The sequence below is a fragment of the Manacus candei genome, unplaced genomic scaffold, assembly GCF_025592945.1.
Source record: "Manacus candei isolate 608988 ecotype Guabito, Panama unplaced genomic scaffold, ASM2559294v1 h1tg000034l, whole genome shotgun sequence".
NCBI classification, from domain to species: domain Eukaryota; kingdom Metazoa; phylum Chordata; class Aves; order Passeriformes; family Pipridae; genus Manacus; species Manacus candei.
The window spans coordinates 13513314-13532609 of NW_026138082.1; the positions used below are offsets into that span (position 1 = coordinate 13513314).

A 19296-nucleotide genomic window follows, 5' to 3' on the forward strand; every position below is an offset into this window, starting at 1 on the left:
TGCTTTTGATGGGTTGTCACTGAAAGGATATTTGTCTTTTTATTTTTGTTTCTTTGAAAGGTTTTGGCACTTACCAGGAAACCTCTTGAACCCTCTGTGGTATAACAGTGCTGTTGCTGAAACAAAAGTAGCAGTATGTTCTTTACTATGTCTTAGAGATACTGGAGTTGGCTGTCTCTGACACACCTGAAGGCTTAGGATTAGGGAAAAAACAAGGCTTTAACACTTTCCATGCCAGAACTAGGCGCTTGTCCCACTGACCTAATTCCTTGCCCTGAAGTGACATCACCTGAGGTTGGAGACCACCCCAGTTTCTGGAAGAACTAAGAGAAGAGTAGAAAGAAGAACATCTCCCTGTTCTGCATTCATGCAACCATCACTCTATGCTCTCAAGGATGTTAGCTGCTCTACTGCTAGCTAATGTAGTAGATGATCTGTAGTTTATATAGTAGTAGTCTTGGAGACACAACTGAAGGGTTAAAGAATTGCTGATGAAAATATAGTATATAGGATTTGGGGGTAGTGATGGGAGGAGTATTTGGGAAGACAGTAACTGAAAAGCCTTGCAAAAGCAGTATAATGTCGATAAAGACTTAATTCTCAAGCTGCTGATGTTGGTAAAAGTCGAATTCTTGTGCTCTGTGGTACAACTGTTGATTGCAGCTTCCCTGCCTTGATGATTCCTGTCTTCTTCAGGACATAGACTGCACATGTTAAATACAAGTTTTCATATGGAACTGTAAACCCAGAATTTTCAAATTCTTGGGTGTGAAGTTCTGTATACAAAATATTTAAGTCCTTTTACAAGATTTCTCTGAAATTATATTTCTGCTACATGAGAGGACTACTTAGGGCATCTGATTTTATTGCCACTCCCTGTATTACATCTGTTGTACTTGTGTTGTCAAGCTTAGCACAGTAATTTAAGTGTAATGTTGCAAGCTAGATAATGTGTCTAATGCACAGCAGAAGTCTGAAATCATCTGATCCAGGATCTTAATTTAATGATAATATGCCGAGGAATAGAAATTTAAGTGGGAAAATAAAATATTTTGACAACTTAAAATACCTCTCTTAAGAGGGAACAAAGAAATCCTGGCCCACTAAACCACTGTAGAAAATTACAATTGATTTAAGTGAACTCAGAATTTCATTCAAGAGAGAGGCTTAAAATTTTGAAGGTTGTATTAATTGAAATTAAGTAAATTGTTAGCACAAACATGAGAAGAGGGCAACTTAGTTTAAAAGGCTAGGATTAAGGCATACAGGTAAAAAAGTGAGGATAATGGCTTTCATTATTAATTTGAATTAATATGGGTTTGCAGTTAAAAGTTTTGAATTATCTTGGCTCTTTATCAAGGCACAGGAGATAACATGCTTTTGAAATAAAATATTGTTCTTAGATATGTGTCTGGCTGGCTGTGAGCATGCCTCAGATTACTGAGAGGTGTTGTTTCTGCCTGCAGTACAGTCATCTTTATGGCTTTACAGTGTAAGTTATTCTTCAGCCATGTTCTGTTGAGATGCTTTTTGTTAAAGATTAGTAAACATTACCTAACTTACCAATGAGTGACAGCAAATTTCTGACCCTTAGCCCACTGACACCATTTTTTACTTCCCCTTGAAAAACCTGTCACATGTAAATGTTTGACCCCCTTTGCAGTTCTCCATGGAAGGTATCAAATTTAGAAGGCTAGTAATCACTTCTTCTTTGACCTTCTGTTTTGCTGACTAAAGTTTCAATGAAGCATACAAAATTTGGGACCTTTGTACAAATGAGAAGATCTTTCCCTTGTGTGTCTATATGTAACAGCAACAACTAGACTAAAGAAATCCTTCTTTAAAGATACATTATTTTCTTAAATCTGATTTTAGGTATTTAAAACCAGTGTAAAGATTAATAAACTCATTTTCTGTAGCATCTCTGCGCTCCTAGATCATTGTGTGTAAAGATTCCTGATAAGTCTAGAATCTACTGCTGTGCTCAGCAGAAGAGATGCAAGATGTGTTTTTGCAGAGGTTATACCTTTTCATTTGTCCTAGTTAGGACAGCTGAGATCAGTTCATCATGGTGGGTGTAACCCAAAACTGTATTCTATAGCATTCCATGTCATTTCCCAGAAACTAGACTATTGTTGTCAATAGACTATTCGCACCTTCTGCCCATAGAGCCTGACTCCTCAGGCTATAAACTAGGTGTTAAGAGGCCTGTGAGATAGGAGGATGTTTCTGTCCTCACACCCTTTGTGAACTCCCCGCCCTGAGGAGAGTACCAAGCATTCCTGCCTGAACTGGAGGATATATAATCTTGGAGTTTTGGAACATTTTTCAACCCACTCGTGGGATCCAGAGGACGGCTGCATCTCATCGCTCTCAACCAGACTTAGACCACCACTGGACTGCGATCACCAGTTCTGGCCAGACTGCAGCAGCTCTCCCACCAGCAGGTTCTTCCCCTCTCCCTTTACTTTGGACTCAAACAGGGCCCAAGGAACACCACTTTGTTCAGGCCCCAGGGTACTGGGTTATACATTTGGGTTTTGTGGGTTGAGACCAATTGTTTGTTTGTATTATTGTACTTACTGTATTATTTTAATAAATTGTTATTCTGACTTATAATCTCTCCTTTGAGTTGGGTTCATTCCCCCTGCTGGTTAACTTTTAAACCAGCACATTTTGGCGCCCAACGTGGGGCAGAGAGAGAGAAGTCAGAATCACAATTTCATTTGAAGCATTTGTCTATTTGAATATAGAAACTCCCTGATCACCATGTTGTTTGATGCACTCACATGGATGTTGTATTTGAGCCTGTTCATATTTCCACAGATGGCGTATTATTTGCCTGTTTTGATGCTCTCTTTAAGACCAGGGAGAGGGATCCAAATTGCTTTATTAGTATATTATGTTTATGTCATTCTAACATCAGAAGCAATGAGTTTCATTGTAAATGTGTATTCAGTCCTGTTTGCCTGTCCTGGTTTGGGTTGCTACCTCTGGGGCCTCATTAAAAATCGTACCCAGCTTTTTGGGGGAACAGGGGTGGATGGTTTCCAGCCTCCCACCTCCTTCTTCCCCTTCAGACCTGCTAAAACAGTTTTTGAAAATATTGAGTTCCCTTTTGATGTTAAGGACAGCATAATGTTATTGTTAGTGTTGCTCTGTCTGCTCTGTACTGTGTACACCATGTTTAGGGTCAGAAAAGTGCCTTTTAGGGAGGTTGGTTGGACACCTGCCCTGGGAGCAGATAATGCTGAGTGGCACGGGAAGTGGGAGGACATCAGCCAGTATTTGGAAAAGTTTTCTCCTCCAATGATCTGGAAATTCACCCCTGAACAACTGCAGGATCCTGTTAGCATGATAAGACTGGTGAAGGAAAAATGCTCTGGCAGCTCCAGAGATGGCCAGCTCACAGCAACCTGCTGGGCCCTGGCCACTGCCTACCGGGCACTGCTTGACATGATACAGCACTGTCAGGGCGAGGAGAGAAGGAGCAAATCCGCAGACACCACGTCCACCCAAACCACAGCTGAGTCAGAGGGAGAAAGAAATGAACCAACCAGCACCGTGTCCACACAAACCATCGAGGAGCCAGAAGAACAAGCAAAACCAATAGCAGTCGCCCCTGTCCAGAAAAGGAAATCAAAGACTAAATCAGTTCGCATAGCAAATGATGACGAAGAGGCGGGACCTTCACATCCACCGGAGGAGACAGAGCCAGAAATAATCACTCGGTCCCTGTCCCTGGGTGAGCTACGTGAGCTCCGGAGAGAGTTCACACGACAGGCGAACGAGTCCATTCTGACCTGGCTGCTCCAAATCTGGGATGCCGCAGCTAACGATACGATCCTAGATGGGAGTGAAGCCAGACAGCTGGGATCCCTGTCTCGAGATGTAGTCATTGATCAGGGGATTGGAAGGAGGCAGGAAACTCTCAGCCTCTGGCGGCGACTGTTGTCCAGTGTGAGGGAGAGATACCTTTGCAAGGAGGACCTCCACGTACAGCAAGGACAGTGGAACACGATGGAACAAGGTATCCGGTGCTTAAGGGAGTTAGCTGTACTGGAGATAATCTTTTCAGAGGATGAAAGATTCCCTAAGAGTCCAGATGGCGTACAGTGCACCTCCCAAATGTGGTTAAAGTTTGCACGACTCGGGCCAGAAATGTATTCCCGCTACTTAGCAACGCTGCAATGGAGGGAGGGAGAGGACAAGGTGGGAGCATTGGTTAGCAAACTCAGGATTTATGAAGACACTGTCACCGCCCCATTACGAGCCCACGTCTCATCTGTGGAAACCAAACTGGCTGAACACGTCCGAAGCCTAGAAGAGAAAATTGAAGAGGGACACCAGAAGCTAAGAGAAGAAATTAAGGAAGGGATTTTCCATATCTCACCAGGACGAACAAGAGTCTCTGCTATCAGGAGCCAGCGTTCCCCAGCTAAGGAGAGAAGGTACACTCCACGTAGCGATCTATGGTTTTACCTCCGTGAGCATGGAGAAGATATGAGGAAGTGGGATGGGAAACCCACCTCTTCCTTAGCAGCCCGGGTACGTGAACTGAAAAGAGGAACAAATACCATAAAGAACTCTTCAAGGGTAAACGTTGCTCCAGTCTCTCGTGGGCAAGACTCCAGACGGTACAGGAATGATGATACGTCTGATCCTCTTGAAGGGACCTCCAGGTCATACCCACAAGAAGAGCACAATGAGTACCATGACCAGGACTAGGGGTGCCCTGCCTCTAGCCAGGTAGAGGAGAGGGACAATCGAGTCTATTGGACTGTGTGGATTCGGTGGCCTGGCACATCAGAGCCACAAAGATATAAGGCTTTAGTGGACACTGGCGCACAATGTACATTAATGCCATCAAGATACGTAGGGGCAGAATCCATCTCTATTTCTGGGGTGACAGGGGGATCCCAACAGCTGACTGTACTGGAAGCTGAAGTGAGCCTGACTGGGAAGGAATGGCACAGACACCCCATCGTGACTGGTCCAGAGGCCCCGTGTATCCTTGGCATAGATTACCTGAGGAGTGGGTATTTCAAAGACCCAAAAGGACTTCGTTGGGCTTTTGGCATAGCTGCTGTGGAGACGGAGGAAATCAGACAGTTGAACACCTTGCCTGGTCTCTCAGAGGACCCCTCTGCTGTGGGACTGCTGAAGGTTGAAGAACAATTGGTACCGATAGCCACAGCAACAGTGCACCGTCGGCAATACCGCACCGACCGAGACTCTGTGACCCCTATACAAAAGATGATCCGTGAACTGGAGACCCAGGGGGTGGTCAGCAAGACTCGCTCACCCTTTAATAGCCCTATATGGCCAGTGCGTAAGTCCAGCGGAGAGTGGAGGCTGACGGTGGATTACCGTGGACTCAATGAAGTCACACCACCCCTGAGTGCTGCTGTGCCGGACATGTTGGAGCTCCAGTACGAGCTGGAGTCCAAGGAAGCCAAGTGGTATGCCACCATTGACATAGCCAATGCCTTTTTCTCCATTCCTTTGGCAGCGGAGTGCAGGCCACAATTTGCTTTCACTTGGAGAGGTGTGCAGTACACCTGGAATCGACTGCCTCAGGGGTGGAAACACAGTCCCAGCATTTGCCACGGACTGATCCAGACTGCACTGGAAAAGGGTGAGGCTCCAGAGCACCTACAGTACATTGATGACATCATTGTATGGGGGAACACAGCGGGCGAAGTCTTCGAGAAAGGAGAGAAGATAATCCAGATTCTCCTAAGAGCCGGTTTTGCCATTAAACGGAGTAAGGTCAAGGGACCTGCTCAGGAAATTCAGTTCCTAGGAGTGAAGTGGCAAGATGGACGCCGTCTAATTCCAGTGGAGGTGATTAACAAAATAGCAGCCATGTCCCCACCAACCAGCAAGAAGGAAACACAGGCTTTCCTAGGCGCTGTGGGCTTTTGGAGGATGCATATCCCCGAGTATAGTCAGATTGTAAGCCCTCTCTACCTTGTGACACGGAAGAAAAATGATTTCCAGTGGGGCCCCGAACAACAACAAGCCTTTGAACAAATTAAACAGGAGATTGCCCATGCAGTAGCCCTTGGGCCAGTAAGGACAGGACAGGACGTGAAGAACGTGCTCTACACCGCAGCCGGGGAGAATGGCCCTTCTTGGAGCCTCTGGCAGAAAGTGCCTGGGGAGACCCGAGGACGACCGCTGGGATTCTGGAGTCGGGGATACAAAGGATCTGAAGCCAGCTATACACCAACTGAGAAAGAGATCCTGGCTGCCTATGAAGGAGTTCGAGCTGCCTCAGAAGTAATCGGCACCGAAGCGCAGCTCCTCCTGGCACCCCGACTACCAGTGCTGGGCTGGATGTTCAAGGGAAGAGTTCCTTCCACACATCATGCCACCGATGCCACATGGAGTAAGTGGATGGCTCTGATCACGCAGCGAACCCGGATAGGGAATCCTAATCGCCCTGGGATTCTGGAAATTATCACCAATTGGCCCGAAGGTGAGAGTTTCGGACTATCCTCTGAAGAAGAGGAGGAGAAGGTGACACGGGCTGAGGAGGCCCCACCATATGACAAGCTACCCGCAGATGAAAGGCGATATGTGCTCTTCACGGATGGCTCCTGCCGCATTGTAGGGACAAACCGAAAATGGAAGGCAGCTGTGTGGAGTCCCACACGGCGAGTTGCAGAAGCGACTGAAGGACAAGGTGGGTCAAGTCAGTTTGCAGAGCTTAAAGCCGTTCAGTTGGCTTTGGATATAGCTGAACGAGAGAAGTGGCCAAGACTCTATCTCTACACTGACTCATGGATGGTGGCCAATGCTCTGTGGGGATGGCTGGAGCGATGGAAAAAGGCCAACTGGCAGCGCCAAGGGAAACCCATCTGGGCGGCGGAGATGTGGCAGGACATCGCTGGCCGGGTAGAGAAGCTGAGTGTGAAGGTCCGTCACGTAGACGCTCATGTAGGCAAGAAACGGGCTAATGAGGAGCATCATAACAACGAGCAGGCGGACCGAGCTGCCAGGATTAAAGTCTCTCAGGTAGATCTGGATTGGCAGCACAAAGGAGAATTATTTCTGGCTCGATGGGCCCATGACGCCTCCGGTCACCAGGGGAGAGATGCAACATACAGATGGGCTCGTGACCGAGGGGTGGACTTAACCAAGGACATTGTCTCACAGGTCATCCATGACTGTGAGACATGTGCTGCCATCAAGCAGGCCAAGCGGGTGAAGCCTCTATGGTATGGTGGACGGTGGTCAAAGTACAGGTATGGGGAAGCCTGGCAAGTTGACTACATCACGCTCCCCAAAAACCCGCCAAGGCAAGCACTACGTACTGACCATGGTAGAAGGAAGCACTGGATGGTTGGAGACATACCCCGTGCCTCATGCCACTGCCCGGAATACCATCCTGGGCCTTGAAAAACAAGTCCTGTGGCGACACGGCACCCCGGAGAGAATTGAGTCTGATAATGGGACCCATTTCAAGAATGGCCTCGTAGACACCTGGGCCAAAGAGCACGGCATTGAGTGGGTGTATCATATCCCCTACCATGCACCAGCTGCTGGAAAAGTTGAGCGGTGCAACGGACTGCTGAAAGCCACTCTGAAGGCACTGTGTGGGGAGACTCTCAAACACTGGGAGCTGCATTTAGCAAAGGCCACCTGGTTGGTCAACACCAGAGGTTCCATCAATCGAGCTGGCCCTGCCCAATCAGAACTTTTGCATACTGTAGATGGAGATAAAGTCCCCGTGGTACATATGAGAGGAATGTTAGGGAAGACTGTTTGGATTAGTCCCACCTCAAGCAAAGGCAAACCCATCCGAGGGATTGTTTTTGCTCAGGGACCTGGTTCCACGTGGTGGGTAATGCAAAAAGATGGGGAGACACGTTGTGTACCACAAGGGGACCTAATTTTGAGTGAGAATGGTCTGTAATGTTTCATTGTATATATATAGATAGATAGATAGATAGATAGATGTATATAGTTTTAAAGGGATATAGTTTTTAAAGGGGGTTAATTTGGGCATGACATGGATGGCATAGAATAAGGGGTGGATAATGTCCTAGTTAGGACAGCTGAGATCAGTTCATCATGGTGGGTGTAACCCAAAACTGTATTCTATAGCCTTCCATGTCATTTCCCAGAAACTAGACTATTGTTGTCAATAGACTATTCGCACCCTCTGCCCATAGAACATGGTGGGTGTAACCCAAAACTGTATTCTATAGCCTTCCATGTCATTTCCCAGAAACTAGACTATTGTTGTCAATAGACTATTCGCACCTTCTGCCCATAGAGCCTGACTCCTCAGGCTATAAACTAGGTGTTAAGAGGCCTGTGAGATAGGAGGATGTTTCTGTCCTCACACCCTTTGTGAACTCCCCGCCCTGAGGAGAGTACCAAGCATTCCTGCCTGAACTGGAGGATATATAATCTTGGAGTTTTGGAACATTTTTCAACCCACTCGTGGGATCCAGAGGACGGCTGCATCTCATCGCTCTCAACCAGACTTAGACCACCACTGGACTGCGATCACCAGTTCTGGCCAGACTGCAGCAGCTCTCCCACCAGCAGGTTCTTCCCCTCTCCCTTTACTTTGGACTCAAACAGGGCCCAAGGAACACCACTTTGTTCAGGCCCCAGGGTACTGGGTTATACATTTGGGTTTTGTGGGTTGAGACCAATTGTTTGTTTGTATTATTGTACTTACTGTATTATTTTAATAAATTGTTATTCTGACTTATAATCTCTCCTTTGAGTTGGGTTCATTCCCCCTGCTGGTTAACTTTTAAACCAGCACATCATTACACCAATTGATGGTTATTTGAAAAAATTAGACACATTTGCCTGCACAGCCCCCTTTCAGATTTCCAGTCTGTTGGTTCATTTTTTGCCCTTACATTGATTTGAAAGTTTTGGTGAATCTTACATAAATGCTGTAGCTCTTATAGGTGACCTGGACAGCTTTGTTTGGGCTAAAGCCTTGCTAATTAGCTTTTGGGTACCTTGGTTATTGCATTAGCCCTTGGTGGGTATAGAGAAACTCTATTCTGCTGTCCCTCTGCTCTTCACTTCTTTCACCAGCGTTTGGATGTGTCCTAGAGCCTAGACTTGGTGTTCAAAACAAAACAAAAAAAAAGGCAGTTTGTTTGAGTGCTGATGCTACTAAACCAAACCTCACTAATGATGAATTCCTCAGATTGATTTCAGCTAAATACATGCTTTCCAAGTGTTTACTCACTTTCTTTAACAGAATTTAATTAAAGAATTATATGAGACCAAGAGCTTGTTTATATATTTTATTTCTTGCATATATTTAACAATCATAACATATTTAATCTTGAATTCTGTGTTGTGTTCAGTGAAACATTTTGGCTAATATGCATGGGAAAAGATGTTTCATTTTGAGAGTCAGGGCTATTGCTCAGTAAATTGTCTTATTGTCTTAAATGGTCATAGTATTCTTAAAGAATGTTTCCAAGATACTGGAACAAATACAGAAATGAGATTATTGGGCCACAGAAGTGAAAGAATACATGGGCATTTGTTGGCTTAATCATCCCTATCATTAAAACAGCTGTGTCACCATCATCTTGTGCTTGCTTCTTGGCTGCTGTGCTAACGTAGAGTGGGACGTGGAGGATTTTTTCAGGTGACCTATAAAGCTATTAGAGTCACAGGTTTTAAAACTGGGACGTAGACAACCATACAAATATTCTAATAATCTCTGCATGCAGGTATATATATGGAAAGTCTGTTTCCTAACCACAAGTGACCACCTCTGAAAGGCTATTTCTGTTCTTTTTATAAAATTATACAGTACCTGAAAAGTATTGTTACAATGGAAAGATATTTTGCTGGAGAGTAGGACTGAATAGAACCTGAGCAAGCTGTTTGGTTAGAAGTCACTCCCACCCCTCTTCCCAGACCCAGGGAGCAAAACTGGCTTGCACTCAGGTTCAGTGTAAACTTGGGGAAAGTGGGAAGTCTTGGAGGGGTGAACCCCAACAAGACAACACATCTCAAAAAGCAGTGAAAACCTTTTACCACAGATTAGTCCCGAAGTCTGATGATAGTAGAAGAGACTGAAGGAAACAGAACCATCCTTCTAGGAATGATTGTGTTACTCTGCTAAATTTATTAGGATCCTCCCAAGACATCAGATGGAAAACCACTTAGTACCCATTGCAACTTTGTAGGACCTGTATGTCCCAGTTTTTGGTGGGTCTGGGACATAACAAATGGATACTGTCTATAGTTTTAGTTTTGACTTGGGAGCAATGAGACAACTCACCCTCTGGGTCATTAGTAGAGGGCAGAGCAGTGAACCAATTATTGGATCATTTTTGCCACTTATTTTGGTACTTGATTTTTAAAAGAAGTTTTATTTATAATGAAATTGTTATACAACAATATGAGAAGTTCCTCTTGTGCTAGAAGCAGATGATGTGCATTAAACTAATAATACTCTGTACTTGAAAAATACTATTTGTGTGATTTAAGTTTTGCCCTGTCCATGCTCTCTTCTGAGGGGTAGTACTTCTTACTTGGAATAGATTTGGAATACATGTAATAATAATTAAACTTTATTTTAGGGCCGACAAGTTGAAAACGTGAAATGGCACTGGGTAGGAAATTTTTTCCATAGTTAGAGGTGAAGTTTGTATTTGCTTGACTAATATGAACAATGTAGAAGATAAATACCTATTAAGACTGCTTGCATTTATGAAGCTTGTAAACTTGGCAGAATTTAATGAGGCATTCCTGCTAGAAAAAATGCCATGTGTGGTAAATTATTACTGTGAATTATGAATGTTTAAAAAAAGGGGGATTTGCCAAACTTAGCAGAAAATTATTAACTGTGAGAATGGTTTCCCAATAATGCCATCCCACAGAAAATTATAACACCAGCTTGGGAGTTACCAGTGTTTGGTCAGATATAACATCCAGTTGGTACAATGTTTGCCTTTCTGAATTCTCAAAGGGTTTAAAATGTACTCTCTGTAGTAATCGCTGGGTCAGGAAGTGGGAATGTGTTTCCATGGTGGCTCTGCTCTCGCACAGTTCAGATGATGAAGGAGAAACAGTTTTGAAGTTTGCTATATCTCATCAGGGAGATTTCCCAGTTCAGCTTTGCTGTCAATGAGAATACTAGATTTTACTTTTTTTTCTTTAAAAGGAAAAGGTCAGTCTGGGTAGAGCAGTAATGAACAGAATAATGAGCAGTGGTCCAGCCTCTCCCTTACTATGTGATGGATGATGAGCACTGCAGAAAGCCAACAAAACCAAGAGAGCTGCAATTCCTTTCGCCTCTAGATAAGCCATTTCTGGGAGGATTTTCTCTTTAGTCTGAAAATGAACAAATAGATACTGTTAATTGAAGATTCTATTCTTCAAATAATAAGTAATTTTCATTCTGGAGTAGATAATTTATGCCTACTACCGAGGCAGCAATTGTGATTAATATGCTGCATTAGCTGCTTGAGCAGATAAAATCTCAACAGCTAAAGATACTGTTTTCATGCAGATAAGGCTAATAGAAAAATGAAAGGAAGATAAAACCTCAAGAATGTGATGTAATGCACAGAACAAGTTATACCCTGTCAGAACTGTAAAGTCTGAGTGAAATGTCATCAGACTTTCCTGTAAAGGAAGTAGGAAGAAAGGGTTATATGTTAGGACACCCCAAGCTCCACACCTGTAACATGATGGAAATGGAACTGACCTGTTTTGGCAAAGTGTGATGGCTTATTTCTTCATTACCTGCATAAAGAGAGCAGTGCTTTTTCTTCAGGGCACTCTGTGTCTCAGGCAGCATAGGCCAAAGACCACTATTGACAACAAATAGGATTTTGAATCTCAGATTAGTTGCAACAAACAAGAGACCTCTCTTGGTGTTTTCTTTAGTCTAAATCCAATAAACCAAACTCCAGTTAAATAATTTTTATCTCTTAAACCTGTACATTAAAGTTATTATTTTTTTAATTTGTGCCATTAAATTTGAAAAAATCAAAAAAATGTCTCAGGGTCATCTAATTTAACCTCAATGACTACATAAGTCTCCACAGTCTTGTATTCAGCAATCTATGCTCATTACTCATCTGATCTCAACACCTTTTTCCAAAGTTATATCCCAGACACATATTTGTTGGTGTAGCAAATTTTTTTTTTTTTAGGACAGTAACCACGTTCTTCTCACTGACAAATTCACACTTTCATTTTAAGATGCATAATAAAGCATTTGAGTCACACGGAACGCTAAGATGGGTGGTGATTAGCAGTAACTAAAATGAATACATGTAATCTAGAAAATTATTCTCTTGTAAATTAATGTTCTTGTCCACAATAGATTTAATCTAAAAAGCATATCAGTGAAATATGGGGAGTGTTTTTTGTTGTTTCAGTAAAACATCAGCATATAGAATCACAGAATCATTAAAGTTGGAAAAGACCTCTGAGGTCATCAAGTCCAACTGTTAAATACTATGCTTTTGTTTTCTTTTATGTGCGTGAGATGTAGATGAAGGAATTAAAATATTGTTGCAGTGTTCTTTTTTTTGAAGTTTGGTATCACTATTCTACTCTTGATTAAAATTAGGATCTTGTTTCTCCTTTGTGACTGGCTTGCACCATTTGGTTAAACATATGACTCATTAGTGTTTTCCTTCTTAGTGTCTATTTGGTTATCAGTTATCTGTTTGAAATTGTTCTGAAATACATTGAAATAATAGTTCTACCATATATCTTTATGGGGTATTTATAATTTGATTTTGATGGTCAGTTGAATGCCCTTTAAGCACTGTTATCAGCAAATATTGTGTTGGTTTCTGCCATAACTGTGAATACATGAAGTGCTGGACTGCCATTGAGTGACTTGGATTTGGAAACTCTAATTTTGGTTGAAAAAAAACCCCTCCAAATTTTACCCTTTTTTTAATGTATTATACTAATGCATTATTTTTAAAGTACTGTATATAATTTTACTGTGAAGGGTGAGAACTTGAGCAGAAACAAAAACCAGAGAGATTGAGTACAGTAAATTTGCATGAATTATCCTCCTTTTTTCGTAGATATTTGGGCAATTGGCTGCATATTTGCTGAACTGTTGACTTCAGAACCTATATTTCACTGTCGCCAGGAGGACATCAAAACAAGTAATCCTTTTCATCACGATCAGCTAGACCGCATTTTCAGTGTAATGGGATTCCCTGCAGGTAATTTATTTTCATTAAAGCATCAGATGTAACACCACTGAGTTGGTTTTTTGGGTTTGTTTTTTTTTTTCTAAAGGAAATGAGTAGTTGTTTGTATAGGTACAAAGAATCTGACAATTTGATGGATTTGGAAATGCTGACAATTATGGAACAATAGCACTGGCCAACAAACAGGAAGTCAAACAACTGCTGTAGTTATTTCTTCTCATGTATTACTTAACCTACACATTCAGAATTGTAAATGCTTTTTTTTTCCCCTCCCTACCAAAGATAAAGACTGGGAAGACATAAGAAAGATGCCAGAATATCCAACTCTTCAGAAAGATTTTAGGAGAACAACGTAAGTAATGATAATGCAACAGCAGTTCACTGAATGTAGCAGAGGCAGAAATCACCTCCTATGCTCTGACTTTTTGGGGAGGGGATGTTGGAGCATTTGGGTTCTAACACTATGACAGCTGTCCTGTTTGAACTAGCTGGTTTGCTTGAATGCTGTTCTTTTCCACAGCTGCTTGTTAAAAACATCAACTAAGTGGCCTCCCCATTTCTCTAGAAGGGTGTTGTCATAAATGTCATTTAATCTATGGCAGGCACAGACAAATGAGCTTGCTTAACGCACTTACGTTCCATGTTCAAGATAACTTCACTCATTTTGTGTGAGAAGGAATAGGGAAGTACTGGTACTTTTGACAAGCAGATATGCAGAGACAGCAGTAGAGTGGACAGAAATTTCTATGGAAGGTAACATATTTAAGAGGTTGTGATTCAAAGCCTGTCTGGGGTCTGAGAATTTTCCACTTTTACTGTTTTCTGGTGCTTTGGCTAAATTAGTCAAGTGGTGGTGATAGATCAGAACTTGTAAGGAGCCAAACAGACTGTTGTAAGGCAGAGGACATGGATTCAGAAGTTTTGGATTCTGTTTCCAGCTCTGCCATGGGTTCATTACACTCTCTTTTAGACAAGACATGAAGCTTATCTGTGCATGAAGCTTCTTTCTTTTGAAAATGGCTATAGATAACCTCTGGAGCTGTAAATGAAAGGCAAGGCACAGGTAATAAATATTTGAGACATCTTTGAGCTTGGAAGCTGGAAGAACTATATGATTTGCTGCAGGTTGGGATTGGGAAGCCATACTGGTAACCTTAACTGCTCTGCCAAATTGTAACTGGAAACAACTTAATAGCTTAGATGTTGAGCTCTTACAAGGGGCTGAACACTTTCTACAGTAGAGTTGCTTTAGAAAACTAGGATATAAACTTCAAGTTATGTCTCCCTGTCATATGTCCATATCAACAGTTTATCCATATACTATAAAAGTTGCATGTTTCATGGAAATAATCTTTACACAGTTGATAGCACTCTTGTTGGTGAAAAGCACACTTTATATGTGCAACTGCTAGATAAATATCTCACATGTCTTCTGATAGTAGTTCTTTTTATAGCTTACTTATTAAGGGCTGGTAAATGTTTTTGTGATTTGGTAAATGTTTTTGATAGAGTTCCATGTTTTTAATGCAGAGTTATTTCAGACATATCTTTCTTTAACTGTATTTTTCAGATATGCCAATAGTAGCCTCATAAAATACATGGAGAAACACAAAGTCAAGCCTGACAGCAAAGTTTTTCTTTTGGTAGGTGCAACTTGAAAATTGCTGTGATGACAGGAATGAAATACATTTCTAATGGTAATATCTGTGTCTGTTCTTCTGTCTCACTCTAATGAACACCAATATCTAAGAAAGCTATTTACCACTAACTAGCCATTTTTGAGATGTGTTTTCTTCATATAAATTTATGCTGAGGTGTGCTTAAACTGCTGGTAGTGAAGATCTGAGAGTTTCTGTAATTAAGATCTGCAAGGCACTTGTATATTCAGCCTTACCTTTAGGTCTGTTGTGCAAATAGGAGAGTGAGTATAGTATATGTCTTGATTCTGTGTTGTCCCAGAGAGCTAGAGAGCTCCCAAAAGCTAAAGAGTTTTGTGAAGAAAGGGAAGAGGAAAGGAGAAATTTATTTTCTGTAGTAATTTGTTTTTCTTTTTCTTCCCTCTGACAATAGTCTACCACTGTTCTGTGTGCAATTCCAAACAAAATCCCTAAACATATATATACTGGTTACCTAGTTGAGTCATCCACTGTAGGCCAGTGGATCATTCCTGGATGCCTCTGTGATGAATTAGTGCTGTCTAAATTTAGGAATTAAGTTCAAAGTGACTTTGCTAGTACTGTGAACAGGGAGCCTCTGCAATAAGGCTTAGTGCAGCTTGAGTTCCAGTGATCTATTTTCACTTACAGATTCAGCATAGCAGTCATCTCTCTAGGTCCTGGCGAAGATTTGCTCTTTGACTTGTTAGTAGCTGCTGGATGATGACACAAATAGCTGTGGAAACAGAGTAGGTTAATCCCAAGTGGGTGGAAGGGAAGCATTCCCATAAGAAGTGTGAGACTTGAATAAAAGTGAATTAAAACTTCTTGAACTCAAGTTACTGGGTACGCATTGGAATCACCTGGAGGATAAGTCTAACTGAAAAGATGATTTTATTAGCACGTGAACTTCCATGTTTTCCTACAAAAGGTGGAAGCCACCAGAAAACCTGGTAGAAAGGCAGAGAAACAAATGAGTTACTGTCAGCATACACAGCTAATTCATCAAGGTTGTGAACACAAAGTTGAGAGTTATCTTGGGTGGGTAGGCTGCTTTTCCAGTAGGAAATATTAACAAGATCTCTAAAGAACAAAAAACTAACCATATTTTACTGTTCTTTCTGAGCATCCTGAAGAAGGCTTATCAAGGTAATCAAGGTAGTTTCTGTTAGGTTTTTCTCACAGTTCATAATCAGGGATGAATAAGGGTATTTTAATGATCAGCCACAGAGATGGAGGCTGATCTCAGATAGGCCAGTCTCCCAGAGATCTGCATAAGAATACCCAGGAATATGAACAACCTTCTTCATGCCTCATTGCTGTACTGAGGAGGTTCATGCACCTAAAAATTGCCATAGCCATGCTACAGCAAAGAGGCTCAGTATCTACCTTATCTCATGAAAGATCCTAAAATACAGCAGATCTTGAAGGAAAGGTGTGCATTACTCTCCCATATCATGAGATAAGAAATATGTCTGCTAATGAGCTTGGAGGTAAATGTATTTTGAAGCAGACTCCCTAAAACTCCTTGTTCGTATCCAAGGTGGTTATTTTTTGAGGCAACCTCCATCTTGCAAGGTGACCTCAGAAGGCATCTGCTTTGTAACAGTCATTGATAAAGACCTTGTGCTAATGAGTACAGAAAGTGTGGTGCTTGGAGAACAGATGGCATCGAGTAGACCAGTGCAGGATAGCAAGTGGCTCTTGAGAAAGTGAATATTATGCCATTCTACTAATTGACATTGAATGATAATATCTACATGAAGGGCAGAATGTTTTCCATTCAGGAAGAGGCATCTATTCTTGCTGTCCTGGAAGAGTTACAAGCATAGTATTTATAGCTGTCATGTCAGGCCAGGGGAGCCCAAGAGTGAGCAATTTTGAGACCTGCTGAAAGTAAGACTTCTGATGAAGTCTAGTCTCATGGGTTTGCTATGTTGTGTTAGCAACTGCTACCCTGAAAACAAATTGCCTCTAGACATTTTTTATTCATTTTCCCAGAAGCTACGCGTAACCAGACCTTCTAAAAGAAAGTTCGTGTCCAGTGGCATCACTGATAGGCAGATTATCTCACTTGGAGTGATGTTATGTGTGGTGTCACTTGGAATGAGCAAACTGATGGTATCCTCGGGGTGAAGAGTGAATGCTGACGGAAGGAGCAGATCATTAAAAGGTCCAAGATATCTTTAGGTCTTCTGCTGTGGTACATTAGTCTTATCTTTGAGTGACAAAGAATACAGGTCATGTTTGGAGGCAGTTTGTGATGATGGTGTTTATATGGCAGCAAACTGTATGAGCTTTCTCCTGAGTAGTACTGCAGCAAGGAGGTCTGAGGAAGGAGTCCGGGGGGCAGAGCTGATGCCGTCTACTCTTCTGTCAAGGATGACATCTGGTGCCAAAGACCAGGAGTGGCCTTGTACATAATGTGCGTGTTTGTCCTCCAGTCACTGTGAAGGAACTGGGGAGAAGAAATGCGTCAGAAGCTGCTATAACTGACAAAAAATTTGCATGTAGGGAGAGGTGGTGATTTGAAGTAAAGATACTGGAGTCCCCAAATTGTGGTATATATTGTGTGAGGTCAGAGACAATAGCACATTAGAAGTTCGATTTGTTAAGATGCATGGGAAACATAGGGTTAAGAGTTATCTGACCACACAAAAATACAGTAATAATAATAAAAAATAAATGGTCTCAGGTGAGCTCTCCAGGTGTGTGCAGTGCAGGACTATCTTGAGGTGTATCTCTAGGCAAGCAGCAGAATTAATTTCAGGAACTGGTTGCAAATGAACTGATAGGTGGAGAGACAGCCCAAATAGCTCTTTGTTGTGTTGTCAGTCTGTTGAGGTCCATGGCCCATAAAATATGTGAATAAGGATAGGTGGGAAGAAAGTGGCAGAAGTACAAAGAATTTAATAGGCCTTATCTACCAGGCCTAGAATTAACTATAACTATTCAGAAAGGAAATACAAGGAATCATCTTTCTTGAGGAGGATGGGTAGTCTTACTGAGGCTGCTTATTGTAGCAAATATATAGAATATAGAATTGTATATCAGATTTTTAATTTATTGGAAGAAAAAGCCCCAAATACCCATGCCAAAACCACATTCTTTTGCTGAATATTCAGGCAGTTTTTGTTGGAGGACCGAAAGACAGTTTGAGCTAAGATATCCTTTGCAGAAGAAATTTTATTTTTACTACTGGCTTGAATTAAGAGAGGATTGCATGAGAGCAGGATACTGTATAATGTAATTTGAGCACCCAAATTTCCTACTGTGAGTTTATCAGAATGTGATAAATAACTCACTCTTTAAAATGGTATGATATGCCTATAATTGCTGTTTATACTACTAATGTATTGTAATCCTCTTTTATAGCCTGCTGCAGTCAAAAGCATTCTGGCTAATAGATTTAGGCTTATTTTCCTCCTAGCAAGGAAGAAAGGTTACTAGGAAGGGTCTACTCCCCCTCTTTCTCATTTCAGTACCAATTAGAGTAGGTTTGAGGAGCTGCATGAGTATCAGAGTGCTCTGTCTCTGGAATGTTGCCAGTGTAAGAAATGAAGATTTATTGTTTCCGTCCCTAAAGCGATATGAAGAGTCCTGGTTATGTTCAGTCTGTTCTGACACTTCATTTTGTGTTAGCTGTACAGAACAGTATAAAAGCTATACATGTGCCGCAACAAAAAGACATTATTTATAAATTATGCTTTATGAACCTGTAATAGCTGAATTTAGTGTTACTTTAGCAAAGTGGTTTAGCCTTAGCAATTAATATTGCCTAATACACCTAACTATTTCTTCCACGAGAAGTACTTCACAGCCTTTGTACTTCACAGTACTTTGATGGATGTGCATTGTAGTTCTCAGGAACTTCACTGGACAAGCAATGCTAACTTATGCTTGTCTGGACAAGCCAGAAAGAATTTAGTAATCCACAATCCAAGACATAAAAGTTATAGTTTGAAAAATAGTAGTTTGATGAACTTTTTGTTTTTTTTAATGTTATGCTTTACAGCTTCAGAAGCTTCTTACTATGGACCCTACAAAGAGAATTACCTCAGAGCAGGCTTTGCAGGACCCCTACTTTCAAGAGGATCCTCTGCCTACATCAGAGTATGTATTCCCTTGTCTGTGCACATCTTCTTTCTGCTGTATGCTCATCCCTGAAATTACATGACATCTGAAACATTCAGATATCTGTCTGTGTCCACGAGAAGTAGTAGCTCAGACATGCTCAGCAGAAACTACACTAATAGTCTGTATCTATTGGCACCAGAACTAAATGGTCATGAAAAATAACCCAGTACCACACTAGTGGTGTAATTCTGAGCATATTACCAAAGCTAGAGGGACAATATTATTGCAGTATTTAGAGAATTAATCTATTCCCTCTTCTGTTCTGCCTTATGCAGCCTCACAGAGCCCTGTCTTCCATTGCCTGGTTTGAT

At 41.8% G+C, this 19296-nt stretch overlaps 1 protein-coding gene across 3 annotated transcripts in view; it reads left to right on the forward strand.

Moving 5' to 3' along the window:
- The window catches only part of CDK19 (cyclin dependent kinase 19), a 126240-nt gene that overhangs the window by 93449 nt on the left and 13495 nt on the right, over positions 1-19296 (forward strand). For all 3 annotated transcript variants that reach the window (XM_051792186.1, XM_051792189.1, XM_051792188.1), the window contains 4 exons: positions 13062-13205; positions 13476-13545; positions 14764-14836; positions 18864-18961. In XM_051792186.1, coding sequence (XP_051648146.1) covers positions 13062-13205; positions 13476-13545; positions 14764-14836; positions 18864-18961 — 385 coding nt within the window. The remainder of the gene's footprint in view (positions 1-13061; positions 13206-13475; positions 13546-14763; positions 14837-18863; positions 18962-19296) is intronic.